The following is an 18,687-nucleotide window of genomic DNA, read 5'->3' as shown; positions in this document are numbered from 1 at the left end:
TTGATGTGTGGGCTAACGCTTCTGTGGCATATTCGTTGGCTGCAGGGCATTTGGTGCTTTATAACCAGCCTGATTTTCTTTCTGGGTGTCAAAGATATGAAGCAGAACAGGGAAAATAAAGGGGTCAGAGAAAGAAGCTGACTTGTTGATAAATGGCATAAATATTTTTGAGTTGTTTGGAGCTTGAGGTAGGTAGCAGAGATAAACAGGTGTGTCCTCCTTCTGAAGCCGAATACTGTTGCTTATTGTTAGTTCCATGAAAATATTGGCTCCCGTTGGCCTGAGAACTGTGAACTGGGTTGTGTGCATGTTTGGTTTTTATTCCGCCTGTCTGGGTGAAGCAGAGAGCGGGGCTGTTTCCTCCTGATGTTCTGTGTACGTAGGCCTAGGCTGACAAAGAACTGGTCCGCAGCAGTCGCTTCCTTGATATCTTTGCTTCTGCGACTGAAATAGCATGACACAAATGCCTTTTTTAAAATGGAGTATCAGGAGATTCAGGAGACACTAGAGAAAGTGGAGAGCAAGACTCTGATAGGTGTTAGCATGTCGTCTTTCTCCAGGAGCGATGGAAACTCTTTGTATATTCCTTCTGAAACAGCCTCGGAGCTAAAGCCATTTTACATTTTATACAGAGTACTTGTATCTGCCGAAACATGGAGGTAGCAGGCGGTGGCTCTGTTGCTATTGAACTTTTACCACTACATTTGGTGGTAAAGGAGGCAGATGAGGGGAGCAGCTCTCTGAATCTCAGTGCTTTCCCAGAAGTGTCCTTTGCTCTTGATCCGAGGTGTGGGAGTGCAGAAAAAGCTTGCTTTCACTTCTAGACAGTTGGCTTTGTCTCTAACAGCTGTCAGATAGAAGCTGCTGGGGCCAGGCTGGAGATGAGCAGCTCCCACAACCACTGTTTTAAGAAGCCTTTTTACTTTTTGTTTTTGCAAAGTGGATGTCTGCTGATCCTGTCTGCATTCCCGTTTGGATTAATACAAACTTTAAGCACTCTAGACTAAGTTTAATTAGTCTTAACTGTTCTCAAGTTCTTAATTGTGCCAGAGGACCTTGGAGTGAAGTAGATAAAGCAGATAATGTGATGTTGTTCTGGGTCAGAACAGAGTATGTTTAAACTCCCTAGCCAAGATTCATCATGCCTTAATTTTATATTGTCTGGTAGTCTGACACCCTTTGCAGAATCTTAAAATTATGGCTCAGTCGCAGACAAAGGCATGTATTTTCCCATTAAATCAGACAGTGCAGCTAAGCCAACATAGCAGATATTTGCTGCCCAAAGGAAAAATCTGGTTTTGACCTGAGGGTCAGCTGGCTCGGAGATTCAAACAAGCCGGGGGCTGCTCACTTTGATGTTCGGGAGAGGGGGTTAAGTTTACGGGATTTGGGCTTTTGCAGTATGTGTTTTACTAATTTAGCTCTGTGGATAGTGTGTCCATAGGCTCAGGCATTGCTCTGTTGTCAGCAGAAGAAAGAGGATGGAATTGCATGGTTTGGATGAGAATAGCATCGCTCCGTTTTGGCAACTGCTATTACTGTATTGGCTCAGCGGCAGCATCACTTCGCACTCGGAGCACTTGAAGTCACTCTCATTTACTGTACATTTCCCACACTTTCATCTGAGCAGATTCTTCTGAGAGGCCCACTACTAACTAGCAGAATTTATTAAAATTGCTGTCGTACCTAATAACAAAATCCTATTATTTTGCAGGTTTTGTTATTTGTGCAGTTATTAAAAACTAAGAGCTTGGTCATATTAATGCTTCTTTTTTTCCATGTTTGTCTGATGCATTCAAAGCAAATCCTGCTGTCTTTCAACAAAGGCTTGTCTTACCCTTAGAGCTGCTAAAGGAATTTGTGAATGCAAGAGATACTTAAAAAGAGATGCAATCTTGAATAGTAGTCTTTTTAATCTCAAATCAAAAATCAGTGGAAACAGAATAGCTGTTTGGCACAGTCTGCCTAAAGTATTAGCTGAAACTTCAGGAAACTGATTAGATGTTCATTTATTACTCCCATCTGATAGTGTTTTATAAATAGAATGCAAGAGAAGGTTAAAATTCATTCATTTTGAACTACTTGAAAATTCTTAATTAATATGTATTTTTCAGTTTGATTTCATTGACGTGAGAGGGCTAAAATGTTTCTGAATACTTTCCTCAGTATTTCATGTATTTATTTAGTAAATTACCTACAGTGTAGCTTGTTGACATTGTAACAAGCTTAACAAGCTGCCTTTGTTATTCTTCAGTGAAAATAAAGCTCTTACTCCCCCCACTGAAGAATGGAAAAATAAAATCTTTACAGTTAAAGGCTATTTGCCATTTTGCTTAAAAACAAGAAGAGGTGATGTGGGAGTTTGAAACAGATAAGGCAATTCTAAGCTGGCATTTTGTGCTATGTAAGACAGTAGGCAGCACATGTTTTTTTATTTTACCGAAGTCAGTGATTGTAAAGGAAGGAAGAAGATATTTTCGTAACTGATACTGATCATCTCAGTCAATCAGACACACAGTTTTTTGGGGTGGGGGTGAGGTTTGAGGGGGAAAAATTCCTCCTAACTCCTGAACTGAACAGAAGCCCGAGTCTGAGCTGTAAAAATATGATGTCTTTGGCATGAACTAGTACCTTGTCACCTCTTACTTGCCTTTTGTTCATCTTTTCTTGCAGACATAAATCATCAGTTTTATTAAGGAAGTCTCTATGGTCTTTATTTTTTGTTAAAACTTGAGCTTTCCCCCTTCCTCAATTTGTTCAGTGCTTTTCACCCAGGCAATGTTGTTATTCTTTTGTCTAGACATATCTCTGTCATTCCGCTTTCCCTTAAACACATATTGAATTGTACTTAAGCACTTGACAGTGCTTATATCTATGAAACTCATATAGGCTGGTTTTCTGTGGAAAGTATCATCAGTCAGTTGTCTCCTTTGACTCATGCAAATACTAAGATTTAAAATAAAATCAGAAGAAATCTCTGCATAATGTACAATACCTGGGCTTGTTTGATAGTTCAGCTTTGCTTTTAAAACATTTGCACATGAATGAAACTGTTAAATTTAGAATTGCCAGTTTTAGCAGCAAACAATGCTAAGATTAAACTAGAAACAAGACTGAGGTTTTGGGGAGACAGGAGGTGGGCAAGACTAGCAAGATATTAATGACATTTAATGTGATGCGTATTCTATTTTCCAGTTGGGTGCCCTATTTACGTTTCATTAAGCTTGCCTTTTCTCACAGCTTTATAGATTTTCTTTTTGTTTATGAATTGTCTTTTAATTTGTTTCTAAAACTACAATCATTAAATATCTGCTTTACTCTCTCCTAGGAGTTTGGCCCGAAGGATCAGATGGGACAGACATAAATGCCCTTGTCAGATCCCATAACCGGAAAGTGATAGCAGTTGCTGATGATTTTTGTAAGGTCCATCTCTTTCAGTATCCCTGTTCCAAGCCAAAGGTAAGTCTAGACCAGTCTAGTCTTTGTGCTTCTTTGCATTGCATGAAGCTATCCTTGCCAGACACCTGCTTCCAGCTTGATTGTTTTGGAACATAGCAGACAAAGAGCTCATTTATATCTGAGAAGAGCGCTAGAGACAAAAGCATGTTTTTCCCTGTTAGGTTTATACAGAAAATATAAAATTAGGTACTTAAAAGTGAAGTGATGGTTGTTATCCATAAGTTCTGGAGCATAGGCTTGATGCTTTCTGTTTGCTAGTCTTGGTGTCAAGTCTGTTGCTTTCTGCATAAAGATCTAAATCTGTCCCAAGTTACAACCATTAAAGAGAGAGGATGTATTGAGGGGGGATATCCTAATGTAAATATCACAGAATCACAAAATGTCAGGGGTTGGAAGGGACCGCAAAAGATCATCTAGTCCAGCCCCCCCTGCCAGAGCAGGATCGCCTACAGTAGGTCACACAGGAACCCGTCCAGACAGGTTTTGAATGTCTCCAAGGATAATTCTTCAATGTTAATAAAGAAGTCTTTTGAAGGACTAAGCAAAAAAGAAGTAGTAGTTTTAGATTCTGATATCATGTGCTCTTCTAGTCCAGCATGTGATTTATCTTTCTACTTGTTCTCAACAGGCTCCAAGTCATAAATACAGTGCTCACAGTAGTCATGTGACAAACGTCAGCTTCACCCATAGCGATGGTCACTTGATTTCAACTGGAGGGAAGGACATGAGTATTATTCAATGGAAACTTGTGGAGAAGGTAACTCTACCACAAAATGACATTGTCGTAGACATCGGTGCAACCAAAGTGCCCATCCCTGCCAGTGAAAATGCTGTACAGTCTCCTGCGCCTCTCGCACAGCCTTTTAACGAAATGAACCAAAATGAAAGCGTAACTGGCAGCTCTCCGGCTTCTTTGGAGAGCAACTTGGAGCAGTCTGCGGAGGCCAGCGAAGAGCAAAGTGAGGAGCAAAGCGAGGGGAGCAGCCTGGATCCCACTGAGCCAGGCTATGAGGAGCCCTCCAACGAGATGAGCGAGGAGCACAGCGAATCCACGGTCACTGAAGAGCAGCAAGATAGCTCACCGGTGTCTTAGCACTCCCAGCTCAGACGGTTGTTATTTTCCCATGGTGTGCGTGCTTTCATTACAGGGTGAGGGTTCAAATAGGGAAAAGTAGCTGAGATTCATGACCACTCCAGCTTTTGAGTTTCAGTAAGATTTTTAGTCTGAGCTTCAGTTCAATGTGTGGAACCATCCCAAGGGCCTGGCTTGATGGTCTGTGTCAAGAACTGGTCACAGTTAGTAGTGGACATTACCATAGATCCATTTTGGTTCGGAAATTGCTGTCAGGAAGTGGCATGAAATATATACTGGAAAAAAGGTTAGCTGTGAGAATTAGCCGAAGTAGACCACCTTAACTATGTGAAAGTGCTTTCTGAAACAACTAAGCTGATGGGAAGTGCTGAGCTATTCCAGCTGGGGAGTACTGTGCTGCTTTTTCCAGGTGCGAAGACAAACAAAACAACAGAACAACCGAAAAAGCTCTCTGTAGGGCTGTTTTCCTTGGTTTTTTTCTTAGTGAGAAAAATAGAGGAAAAACGATGTAACGATGCCATGTGTATGGCAATGCCTTCTTGATCTAGCACATATGCAATTTTCTAACACTACTAATTCCTAGTGGAGTCTGGATGTGCTCACAGTGGGTCTGCCCTGGGTGCTGCTAGTTCTAAGGCAAATCCTGTCGAGGAACGGTGTTGGCTGTTCCATTTTCACGGACTATTTAATAACAGATTAACCAAATACTGGCATGTTTCACTTTTCATGACCTGAAAGTTTAAACAGTAGGACATAATTGTCTCTTCAAGGCATTACTTGCCTAGAGAGTTTGAAACTTAAGAGAGACTTTATGGTGACTTTGATGTGAACAGCAGAGGAAGTGTGGCAAGAACACACAAGTCAGATGGGCTCTAGAGTTAAACTTTAAGCCTTCAAGCAGAACTTACTCCATCCTTGGTAGGAGAAATATAAATACAGTTAACTTAAATTATTAAATTGGTGCTTAGGATTAGTGTATTAAGTTGATATTTTTTTGTTCTGATTTTTTAGAGGTGACTCTAAGAATCATTAAACTGCAATCTCTACTTTTTTTTTTTCCCCCCCTCCCCTGGCTCCTTTAGCAGTTGTGATATAAGCATACAGTAATTTAGATGATGATGTGATTTTTTTTTTTTTTTCCTAGACTTGCTGATCTAATGTTTTTGTGAATTTTGTTTCCACCCCACCCCTCCCTGGGTTGCTTTAAGCCATGCAGCTCTCATGTGGCTATACCTGGCCAGTTACGGGATATCTTGACATTTGTTATGCATTTGGAAAGTACTTTTTTTTTTACAAAGTTTGTCAGACAGCTACATTTTTTTTCTTAAATGCATACGTTTCCTACTTTTAAAAGATATAGATTTACTGACAGATATCCATTTCCTATGTACTTGTTTATATTTTGATTGCATAGGATTTTCTTTTTTTAACTTGCTGCATTGTGCTGGTATTTTAGTTCTTAGTTAGAATATCATGTTTAGAAACTTTGGATGAGTTCATAAGTCTTAATTGTGCAAGCGTTTACGTGATTGTGCCATTCCAAAGTGCATCAAAACTGTCATTCCCTTACTAGTATGTTCTCAGGAGAAATGCTACAGATCAGGTATTAGTCATCATTTGGAAAGATAAAAACAAATGGACTCCCAAAGGACATTTAGAACATTTATATATAAAATATATAAATATATATATACACACATATATATATATATAAAAAGTATCCTCTTGTTTACAACAGTTCCAGAAAACCTCAAAGTAGTTCCCTTCAGATGGAGGGACAAATGGATTCCAAGCAACCCATCTGTTTAAACTGTGCTCTGTACATAGAGTTTTACTGGAGAGCTCTAGTATGCTTGACTTGCAGATTTGCCAAATAGCAGCAATGGAAGAAAAAGGTCAGCTCATCAAAGTTCTTGGTTCCAGATGAGGAATATGCTGTAGGTTTAGAAAATAACCTTAGTAAAGGAGAAAGGATTTTAGAGCTAACGAGGCACAGAGCTCTCTCTGTCATTTTTTTGAACTCCACATAAGCAACACATTTCTTTTTGGAATATCTGTCACCTGGGGTTGCCATGTAAAGTGAGAGTTATAGTTGTGATATTCTTGTGTTTGTAGTTCAGAAGACTCTACTAATATGCAAAAAGCCTTACAGCTTTCAATTGCTGGCAACTACTGTTTAACAAATAATGAAATCTGTGATAATGGATGGAAATGGGTGGGATTATGTAACTGTAGATGTTTTAGAAAAATTATTGTGAATGAATTATGATTAAGAGTGTTTCATGTGAAGATGTTTGAGCCATTTCTATCTATCATGCATTCCTGTCTGAAGGCAGAAAATTTTGAAGATTAAAAAAAATAAAATAATCCAAATAATATATTGCAGTGTCTTTCTCCTATCTGTTCTAGCTCCTCCTATATATGAAACGGATGCTGTGATCACAGTTGCAATGTCTGGGTCTATGACTTTTGAAGAACCTTTTTAACTTGTGCTTTTTTTGATTCCTCCCAGACTGCCTAAAAATAAGTTAGTTCAGCATCATGAATAATGCTGGCACTCCTAAATGTTGATCTTGTTTGCTCTTTGAAAGTTTTACGACATTTCGCTTTTCCGTTTCTGATTAATAGCCTACTAGCATTATCCTACTGTAGTTAATTGATGGGCAGCAGGGGATTACAAATAGATGTTTGTTCTGATGAGAAGTGCAGTTTGCCTTCCAGGGTTCTGCCAGAAGCTTTCTTCTGAAAGTCATGTGAAAAGTGCAAGCTTATTTTGGATATAACATGTTAAATACCATGATGGTTCCACATTCCTGATAGTCTCTGTCTGATTGCAGATGTAGAAGGTCACCATATGCTTAATATATTCATTGTGAAAGATTCTAAGTCTTTTAAAAGGTTTTGAATTGTCTCCATTTCTTGCAGCTGGTTTCTGTCCTTCACAAAAGGGGAGGGCGGGGTAGAGAAGAAGGAAACCTGCAAGATAGACAAATACCTCATGTTTATCGTTTCGAACAAAAAGAAAACCCCATCGTTGCCACCTGCTGAGTTTGACTGGAAACGCGACAAGTCTTTTTTTCTGCCGCATTGTCAGGAGAACGCTGCTGTTCTAACATGAGCAGCAAGCAGATGTCCTAAGGTTTGTCGCTTCCAGCTCTCCTGTGGTACCAGGTACCATTTTGCCCTGGGGACAGCTGTGCAGGGGTGAACTTTTCTAGTCTCTGCTCCCTTTGTGTCCCAGTTCAGCTCGAACATTTTTGCTACCTCATCTTTTGGGATGCTTGGTAAGGTGAGAGTCTTCCTAAAGAGCAGGTAAGCTGGTCTTCCATGAGCCTCCCTTAGGGCTCCAAGTGCCCACTCTCTGGTTTGGAACAAAGCAGCATTTGCTGTCAATTTTGATAGCTGCAGCAATGGTATTTGTCATCTGGGGCTGAAGTTTAGCGGAGCAGGAAGCTCCATTAAAGGCATAAAATGGTAACAATACCCCATGTTACGTGATTGAAAACTTAAATTCTGCATAAAAATATTCGTTTAGGTTGCCGAGTGAAATGCTTGCGTGTTCCAAAATGCCAAGTTTATGGATTCTTGCAGTATCCATCCATATTGGGTGTGTGTCACGCAAGGCGATACTGGTTGGGTTTTACATGTAAAGGGCATTTTTAAGGATATGACCACATAATTCAGTCTGGGTGGATTTTTTTCCCCTCCTAGAAGTTCCAGAATAGATCAAAAGGAGGCTGCGGGTTTTTGATGGGTAATGATGAACCAAGAATTTCTTTGGTTTGATCTTGTTAATTCTCGTGAGAAATAACACTAGTTTTTGCATATGATGCATGTCAAGTTCCAGCCTCTTATGGGTGTTATTTTTTTTTAATCACCCCTAGAATGCATAGATTCTGGCTTTGTCTCTGAAAATAAGACAAAAACTAAATTTTGATAGTTTATATTTCGTTTAGTTTTTGCTGAAAAATACATTTTATTTTCTACTTTATGCTTCACCCCATAAGATGTGTTACACCCCCTTGTATTTCCTTCAGTTCAGTACAGTATTTCAGTTGAATCAGGATAAAAGTAAGTAAAATGTCCTTGTGAAATTTAAGCTTGGCTGAGCCACACAAACAACAAATTCTCCTTTCTGCTGCCTCATGCCAATAAAATGTTGGTTCCTAGCAATGAAAGGATTAATATTACGAGGTGGATTTTACTTGTGCGATATTTGTGCTGCTTGTTTGCTTTCCTCCTGAACAAGTCCAAGCCCATTGCCTAATCTTTCTTTCTGACAGATGTTTTATGTACTAATTCTTAATCAACTGAGAATGAAAAACTGCTTACAGTAAGATTATACAATTTAGAAGACTAGGCAGTCTACACGTTTTAATATTTTTAATGTGCATGGTTTGTCTTTGCGTGCACACACATGTATGCAAGCATCAAACAGATTTTGTTGCTGAAGGCTTTTTTGGTTTTTTTGAAAAAAAAAAGTTGATGTCTTCATGCAGCAGTGAATTAAGGTTTAAGAGGGGCAAAAAGTGTTCCCAAAAGGATGGTAAGGCAAGAGGAGTTGTTTCAGGCAAGAGGACTGGGAGAGGAGGTGCAGGGCTGGGACAGTGATTGTACCAGAGCTGGATTTCCTAGGTTGGGCCCCCAGTACCCTCCTGTGTGGGTCCGATTGTCCCCCTCCATCCAGATGAACAAACCTAAAGCTCTTGACCCAGATCTTAAAGCTTAAAGTCCCCTAAGTGGTATTTCAGAAATGCAGGACACTTTTAGATAAATTAAAAGACCCTTCAGAGGTCTGCTAACACTGTTACCTTAAACTTGCTAAGTTACCTTAAACTGAGCCGCAAACCTTGGGATTCTTCTTTATAAACTTGAAATGTGAAAGCTCAGCTGCACATGCTACAGGAGGAGGAATGAAATGCCCTGTTGAGGAGAGACTCGAGTGGATGGACTCTGGTGGCCGTTGAAATAGGAAGGGAAAAATCAAAACAGAAACATCCTGATACTGTACTTAAGGCACTGCGTCAAAATGGTTACATTGATTTTAAGGGAAGAAAGAGCCATTATCAATCGATAGTAAAAAAAAAAAAAAAAAAGGAAAAGAAAATAACTCTTTTCCCCATGCCCAAAATTGCCCTGTGATAGGTTTTATCTGTATGCTGAAACCTAGAAAAGCTTTCACTTCTGCTGTGTGCACTGGGTGGTTACAGAGTGGTTTTGAGAAGGAGTATGTCTATGGACATTTTGTCTGGCTTTTATTTTTAACAAACAGTCCTAGAAATCATTTGTCTTCCAAAAATTTTTACTAGCAAATCAAAATCTGGAATGAGTCTGCATCTTCAAAGGGTTGTGATTTAAGTGATGGGTTTTGCATCTTCTTCAGAAGAGGGCCTGTGGGCACTTCCCAGCTCTCATCAGACAAGAGAAGGTCCGTGCCTTGTTAGCAGCCGCTGGTGGGTACTTCTGTGTGTGTCACGTTTTTTACTCTGAGAAAACCATCACATTTTGCTGGGGTTTTTTTGGGACAGCTGTAAACAAAACGCTTTCTATAAATTCTTAAAGACTGTCTACACTATAGTTGGTTACATTTTTTTTTCCTAGCTTAATTTTTTTATAAAGAGCCTCCAAGTTACTAATTCTAGAACCTGCTTTTGAATGCCAAATTGTGCTCCAGACAGCTCTTGAGATACTCTATTCCCTATTGCAGGGTGCTTCAGCAATTTGATGTTTCTGTCATGCATTGCTTGTTTTGCCAGTCAGCCTTTTTCTGAATCTTCCTTGTCCCACAGCACACTTTTCGTCCTGTGTACATCGCTGCCTTCCCAGGCTACAAGCAAAAGGTGACATTTAATGCTGCTTCAGAATTTATTTCAGCTTCCTTTAAATACACTGTCTTGTCATTCCAGTTAGTATCCATGTGTGTGTATCTCCTTTTTTCCACTCCCACAGCTCTATCAAGGAAGAGATCAGGCCTTGCTCTTTGCAATAATTTTTCCTTTTAGTGTCTCTTAAGTTCATTCACGCTTTCCTATTCATCTGTAACCATACAAGAAAATCATAGAAAGTTGTCTACATCACACAAGGGATACAGCTTCAAGCACTGTATATTATGTCAGTGCAAAAATCCCTAGTATTTTATATTCTATAAATGAATGTCTCATTTATAGAATGGTGTTGTGTGGACACTCACGGTAGTACTGGGAACTTCAAACAGTATGCCCTAGGTAAAAGGAATTTCAAATAAACTTGATATTATTGCTACAACAAGGAGGCCTGGAGGTTTGCCTTGTAGCTAGGGAGAACGAAAACAAAAAGAAAACCAAAACAAACAGGAAAACAACATAAAGCAAGACGGGAAAAAAATCAAATTGACAGCGAAAGAAGAGGGAACAAGCAGAGTTAGATAGTGTTGTGTGTGCAGAGGAGGCAACTGTCTGATCTTCTGGTCTTCTGGTGGGTATGAGCTGCACATCTGCTGTAGGTGGACACTCATTTCCAGTGACGCTGCAGATCCTGCCATTGGCAGAATTTCTGGGCAAAACCTTGTTTTAAAGCTTTTTCCTTGAAGAATTGGACAACGCAGAATTAAGAGTGGAGAGAGCAGCCAACAGCTTGTCCACGCACAGGTATCCTACACTGCCAATGTTAAACAGAGATTTGCTGTGAATGTTCCATGTGAAATGGCTGCAGTACTGACAGGGCTCTTGAACAGATCCCATTTGCCCCAACTTTGGCAAACAGGAAATGAAACGTTAATTGAGCATGTGAAGCTGGGTTTCTTATGACAAAAATTGCAATGCATTTCTTAGACTGATTCACAAATCAGGAGAGCTGTGGTCCTGTGGATTTTCTGCCAGCTGGGAGGGAAACAGATGCGACGCATTTTAAACTTTCAACAAAACATACCTAGGAGGGATTTTTAAAAACAGATATCCGTTCTGCCCTTTGCCAGGACTGTAAAGATCTGCTTATGTTACGTTTTGTGTGTGGTGCATGTAAGTTCTACTTATATTGGAGTTTTTTGAATTAGGCTCAATAATTCTAGAAAAAAAACTCCCTAGAATAGTATCTAGGAAAAAAGATAAATCTCAAATTATTTTCTAGATGTCTAGAATGAATTATCTAGAAAAATAACTCTCAAAAGTAATTCTCTATGAAAAAATAACCCCAAAACTTCACAAGTAATTCTTCCAAATTACTCTGTCAAGGTCTTTCTAGAATTGTGCCTCTGAAACGCCTCTACCCGAGTAGGCCTCATAGATTAGTATTGCCCTCGTAGATTTTTACTCAGTTATACATAATGTTTCAAAACTTTTTTTCTCACTCAGGAATGATCAACCAGGTTATCTCCAGCAATTAAATCAGAGTCTGTCTCCCTGATGGAGATTAAAATAGCTTACTCCTAGAATATTAGAATTAATTGTGGGATTGCTTATAACTGCAATGAATCACAATTTGTTTTGTCTCGTGAGTAGCATGAGTAGCCAGAGTTGCTGAAGCTTTAGGCCAAGACTGTGGACTTTCACCTAAGTACTGATTAACTTAGACTGAAGAAAAGCCCTGAAACCAGTGCTAATTGAGAAGGATAAGAACAATAGAAACTACATCCTCAAGACAAAGAAGAGAATGCCCACCCAGAGAGAGAGAAAGGATCCAATGAAGAACAAGAAGACCCCAGACCCAAATATTACTATTGGACCAAACCATCGTGTGAAGGGAGGTGAACTTGGACTGTAAGGGTGTAAGTGCCCAGGAGTTTCTTTGTTCAGGGTCCCTCTCGGAGGATCCCAGCTTGAGCTGAAATAAACCTACTCTGTGGCAGGACCAAAGGTCTGAACTCTTCTTTCCAGTCGGGGGCAAAGACTGGATCCAGCCACGCGCAGACTCCTCTCCATGAGGAAGTTTAGAAAGCAAGGGGGTCTAGTCTGACCCTTGCAACCTGGCAGGAGGGTCTTTGTGGACTCTTCTATAACACTCCCTAACCAACAACAGGGGGGATGGCTTGGATTCACGTAGGCCTCCTGTCTTCTGAAAAATTTGGCTAAGGCTTCAGCCACCCTGGGGTTCCAGTTTAGCAGCAGCCCGCAGGCTATCACAATCCATTAAGTAATCAAGGAGGAGTTGAAGAGGTTTTTACATGCAGCATTCTCATTTACTGCTTTGCTTTTTACTTTCTTTTTTCTCCATTCCTCCACAAATTTAGATTCATTTGACTGCAAATGGGCAAAGGAATGTGTCGTCACAGAGCCTGTGGCAGGTGTAGCAGATTTCAGTGCCCCAGGAAGCTCGATAGAAACTCTCTTTTAGCTCTGCTCTAAGAAAAGACTGAGGGGAACTATGGGCTGTATCCCATTTTCGAGTCCTGAGTTACTGACAGCTATAATACCTCCCCACTGCACACGCTGTCTCTCCAGAATCACTCAGTGGGAATAAATCATAGCTACAGCAAAGAGCAGGAAAAGTTTTGGTGTGTAGGGGGAAGGGCTGCAGATGGGGGGAGCTGCCCTGAACGGATTACTTGACAGTCCAGCTTTTTGCTTAACTGAAAACGTTTCTAGAGACTTGTCCTGCCAAAAACCATGGGAATCGAGTCATGAATTTCAGAGTAGATACATCTGCCTGAAGTTGTGTGTGCGGAGAGCTTGGCCTGGAGGTGCTCTGCTCTGTTCTTGCTGCACATCTGTCGTGCCATGCTCTGTAAAATATTTGTTTAATGGAATATTCGTGAAATAGAGGGAATGAATATCATGTGTGCAAAGGAATAGGCAAGTTTTTGATCATCCCACCGTGTCTTGTAATCCTTAACCTCATTTGTTTGTTTTCCCTCATTCCTTCAAATTTTCAAAGGCCTTCCATGAAGTTTATTCCTGGTAGTTCTCAAGGAGTTCCAGTTCAGTGTCATTTTCAGGACAGAGCTGCATTTAAACAACAATAAAATGCACTATTGTTTTCTCCTGCAGTCCAAAATCAAATAAGCTACTGCTGATGGTTTGATGAAACAACAGTAGTGAGGCTGCATGGTTACTGAATATAGTAGCGAGAAAAAGCCAAGTCTGCATGGTAATGGCAAATTAAAGCTAGGTGCGGTACAGGCATGACATTTTAGTATGGGTATATACCACAATAATCAGACTTGACTGCCTTTACTAGTTGCTTTGGCTGAGTAATGCTGAGACTTGTTTTTCCTTAACTCTCGTGCGCCAGCCATATGACTATAGTGGCATTTCTTGCCTCTTGACCTGTACTGCTGCTTAGAAACTTGTGGCTTTTGCTGACATTCATCTGGAAAAATCTTCCCCTTCTTATCATGAATATGGGAATTTCACACCAGGTGAATTTTGAGGTAGTGTTAACAAATATTAACATAATAGGGTTTGAGGACACAAATTTAAACTTTGAAATGAAAAGACAACTCTGAGAGTTGATTATGGGAAGGAAATGCAGTCTCATATGACTGACACAACAGCAGAGGGAGCGGGATTGCACCACTGAATGTTCTTGATTGTAAGACAAGTGGTCTCCGAACACTGGGTTAGTTCAGCCGGGAATCTATTCTAGGAAACAAAGATATATTTCTTAAGTAATTTGAAAACTGAAAGGAGGGAGAAAGTTGTAAAAGAGGATTTGCATGGATGGGTCATCCTACTTAGCACAGGAGTGTGCTCACCACTTACAGCGCGTTGGACAGTGGTTTTGTGATTCTCATTCTCTAAACTACAAGAATTTGACCTTTTAAAAGGGCCTTTTATATTCTAGTAGAGAAAAAGCAATAGGAAGTATGTTGTGCAATGCTTTGTCAAAACTTGTTAGAAAGCAGAATTTCCTAAAGGATTTTCCTCACTTATTAACCAATTTTTTTCATAACTTTTTTTTTCTAGGGCCACTAGAATTAGACATATTTTCAGTAGGGCTCATAATATTTGTTCATAATTCTCGTTTTTCAATATTGGTCTTTAACTGGGGATGTTATTCCACTAAAAAAGAGCTGATGGCATCAGTGTGTGGATACAAGTGCTGTTTCTCAGAAATCATGTCTTCACCCTCCACTGAACCCTCCAGAAGACTTGGATTTTATTTTGCTTTTCTGTTCAAGCAGATTCTGAAGAATCTTCAGGTATTCTGTGGCTCTACATTAGCACTTTTCGTAAAGGACAGAAATTGGTAATGGTTAATTTGACCATTGCCTTTAAGGGTAACACGTTGCCATTAAGAAATTATGTAATCACGCTTAAGCTTTTCATCTATGTTCTCCAGTTTTCCTCTGAACATCTCATCTGTTTTACAGGCAATATAGGCTACCTGCTGTGAGATCCTGGGATATTCTGGTTTGTAGCACTGGCCAGTCCTGTTCTTCCAGCTGTGCTATGATGCACCTTATTCAGCTCAGACCATCTGCCTCAGTATAAGTTAGAGCTGGATTGATATTCAGCTGTGCCACTGCCTTTCTTACCAGCAGGTGAAAATCCCTTTTTAAATGAAATATTTTTATTAATTTACAGTACCATTGTTATCTCTGTGATTTCCTAAGCTGGGTCTGTGTAGGCTTGTGCCAAGACAGAAACTAAGCAGTGCTGCACAGTCACTTTTTAATTTTGGAAAATGTTTTCCAAAAAATATATCACATTCTGGATATATTTTGCATAGGTTTTATTTTTCCTTTCTCATTCGCTTGCAGAACAGCTGGTATTTCTCTTTGCTGCAGGTAGAAACTAATTATTTAAACTCTCTACCAAAACTTTGACCCCACAGTGAATGGTATGAACCATTAAGGTCTCTAGTCCAGGAGGTGGCCAAAAAGCTGTTTCTTTCTCTTTTTCATCAGAGCAGACTGTGGGTGTACAGAAATAGGATTTTGACTCTCAAGAACAGTTAGAGCTAGGTTTTAGTTGCAGGCAAGTTTTGTTTTGTTTGCAGTAACACATCATCAGTAGGCTAAAACTACTGTCTCATGACAGTTTTTGTGGGGTTATATCTTTGTTGTTGTTGTATTTTGGGTTTGGGTTTTTTTCCCTCCCAATTAGGAAGTTGTATTTTGATGTAGCTGATCTATAAGGCCCAGACTTGAGCTGCTCATTTTCTGGGAAGAAATGCCCTCCTAGCACTACCAATGTATTGTTGCCATGTTGGCTTGCGAGCAAACGCTTCCCTCCAGCTCAATCTCTGTGTTGCAAGCAGCTTCTCCGAGCAGGGCAAGAGAAATTCCACAAAATACCTTCAGCAAAATATTAAATCAAAGGTATCAATCTCTTTGCAGACAATGAAAAACTCTTACACCGGTGAAAAGCAGGTGTCATATCTTCGTGTTGCGCTCCCCGCTGCCAAAGCCTGCTTCTGTGTGTGCGATGTAGGTGCAAGCCCTCCTGCCGCAAGCAGCTGCACCCGGCCACCGTCAGGGAGGCTGAACTCTGCCTTGTAAATTAAATACAGCTGCTCAAGCTGGTCGTGCACAATATGGAACCAAATGTTTATATCAGTTTGAAATATTCTTCATCTATTTATGCTTCTAATGCACAAGTTGCTTGCTTTCCACATTTTTTTGCTGCAGGAGGAAGCAGACCTTCTAAATCAAGTGAAATATCTGTATGTCCATGTTCCTCCACAATGCTGTGATGGTTTGCGGCGGCTCCAGGTGAGGCTGGAGTGTGTCGGTGGTTCTGGCTGTGCAGGGAAGCCCCAGGAGGAAGGACCTTGCTGGTCCTCCTTGCAGAGCGCAGGAAAGGGTGTGTACGGGCTCTATTCAGTGACATCCCATTTCCTATCAAATAAAAAAAATCCAGGCCACAAGTAGATTTTGAACACCTTTAAAATTTCCAGCCAAGGCCCTTGGAGGGAGGCATGTATTGATTTGTTTGCTGAACTTGCCTGATGGGAAGAAAAGTCATTTTAATGGGCAACTCTGTCTCGGCCTCCCCTAAGCTGATGGTGTATCATTTGGTTTATTCTCCTGAAGGGTCGGTGATTATGTGAGGTAGCGATGACGGAGTACTAATAATCTTCTCTCTTCTTCAAAGAGGACAGCACCGAAAAGTTGAGGTTTTTGGAGAAAAGGTTTATAGAGAGGTCTGTCTGCACACACATGTGGACTCAGACCTTCCATCCTGAATCTGCTGTGATGCGGTGGGTGAAGAGCCCGGCACAAAGCACAGTTGGAGACCATCTCACTCCTGCTCTGACACTGCTCAGCTCCAGGTGTTGTCCAGGGCTGGTGAGCTTTTTTTCCTTCCCCTGCTCTCGGCGGTGGTTCTCCTGCCGTGACAGGTTCTGCAGCGTCAGCTCCATGGGCTTACCCTGAGCTCCACAATATCACAATGAGTGTTGAAATGTTTAGACACTAGGGGCGTGACTCGGATGCCCGTGCCAGATATGTGAAAAGAAAATAAGGACAAAAAGTAAACCCTCCAGAAGGAGGGAAGGGCCTGCGTGCATTGTTTAATCAAATGAGAATCAGGCATTTTAAAGTCTTTTTGGAGAAAATCAAGCCTAAATCTTAAGCTAAAAACACTCTACAGCCATTTTGAAAGCCATTCCCTCCCCTCCAGCTGATATAACAACTGCAACCAGTTTCCACTGTGTCCGTCTTTTATCTGTTTCCCTTCAGTAAAGCCTGAAGAAAGTATTTCCGTTCCCTTGCCCTCCTTGAACAAGGAGACTGCCTCATATCCCCCTGCCATGGGAAACGGCGTAAAAACTGTGATGGGATGGCTTGTTCCATTACAGACAGGCACAGCTTCTTATCCACAGGATACATGGTGCCGAAAGGTGATAGTTCTGTACATGCTGGTGACTGCCTCAAAAACCCCAGTCTGAAGTACATATATATATACACATATATGTTGTGGGGGAGAAGCATGAGGTTTTTAAGCACACATCTTTGAAAATATGAGAGCTTAAGAAGAATTGGGTCACATCTGACTGCTACCATCTGGCCCACTTCACTCCAAGATTACCCAGGAATGTATTTCACATGTGCCTTTGGAACAAGATTGTGAGCTGCCAAAAAGAAAATATTTTACAGCTGAGCATTGCGTTTCTCGCTGAGCACTTTAAATTCAATAACCCAAGGAGGAGGTTTCCACCGGAGAAGAGAACATCACGCAGGCCATTTGGGCTCAGCCCCTTTGTTTTGTCTGCGCAGTTTTGTAAGACAGAACTCTTAGTTGATTGCTGGGCTGGCTTTAAAAGCCCTCTTTTGGGACAGCAGCTTCCCAATGGAGCAGTCTGTTAAAACGGAGTCCTGGGTGGGCGGCTGGTCTTGTGTTAAACTCAAGTCCTGTCTTAAACAAAGCGGAAGACCTTGTGCAAATAGCACCTCAGGAGCACGGGTGAGCAGAGCTGCAGCTGAGGTGGAAACATCTCAGGTGGAGGCTGGAGATATCAGAGTGATGCTCCCAATTCAGTAGGGAAGCCTTTACTAAAGGGCTTCACCCCTGTGTCTCAGTTTCCCTGTGCGTAGAATGAGGGGATCTCACCTCTGTAAAACTGAAGTGTGCTGCTCTACCAGAAATTTACATAAAGGTAGTTTATATTTAATAACGTGGTTTAAAACACATAAAAACAGAGGATGATGATATTTGCTTGCTAAGATGCACACAAATTTCTGCATGGCAAACTGGCACATGGGCCAGGATCTTAAATGACGGAAGAGCACATTGTGGCTGTTGCACTTGGGCTGAAGCAGGTTCATTCCACACAGCATGAGAAACACTTCTCAGCAAAACAGGAAATGTGAGGGACGGCAGCACTTGTCTCTGCCTCCATCTGGGCATCCCTTGAGAGGAAAGGGAGAATTTCTCTAATTACTCTGACCAGGATGGAGTTAATCCTCTCTCTGCCTCAAGCAAGATGGTTTGCAGGAACAGAGAGCTGAGCCAGCTGTGGAGGTTTAATTTCTTACAGCATGCTGGAGATGGTGGGATGCTGATGTTAATGAAAGATGTAGGCTCTCTGGGGATGGGATGCTGGGATAATCCTGAGAAGGAGGTGGGAGTGCATCCTTCCTTTTTTTTTGTTTTTAATTTTTTGTTTGTTTGGGGGGGGTAATTATTTTTTTTTTTTTATAATTGGAATCAGCCACAGCTCAAGTTCAACTTCTGTCTTATTATTATTTTAGGTTTTGAGTGAGGGAAGAACCTGCT

The 18,687-nt window shown here is 40.9% G+C and overlaps 1 protein-coding gene across 1 annotated transcript in view; it reads left to right on the top strand.

Moving 5' to 3' along the window:
- EML4 (echinoderm microtubule associated protein like 4) overlaps positions 1–5,558 on the top strand; it is a gene marked incomplete at its 5' end in the record, with an annotated part of 89,498 nt that extends 83,940 nt beyond the window's left edge. The window contains 2 exons of the mRNA XM_009871190.1: positions 3,329–3,459; positions 4,088–5,558. Of these exons, the coding sequence (XP_009869492.1) occupies positions 3,329–3,459; positions 4,088–4,552 (596 nt within the window). The remainder of the gene's footprint in view (positions 1–3,328; positions 3,460–4,087) is intronic.
- Between the last annotated feature and the right edge of the window lie 13,129 nt (positions 5,559–18,687).

This window comes from Apaloderma vittatum, unplaced genomic scaffold (assembly GCF_000703405.1).
Source record: "Apaloderma vittatum isolate BGI_N311 unplaced genomic scaffold, ASM70340v1 scaffold436, whole genome shotgun sequence".
Lineage (NCBI taxonomy): Eukaryota > Metazoa > Chordata > Aves > Trogoniformes > Trogonidae > Apaloderma > Apaloderma vittatum.
This window is presented reverse-complemented; position numbering and strand designations above follow the sequence as displayed.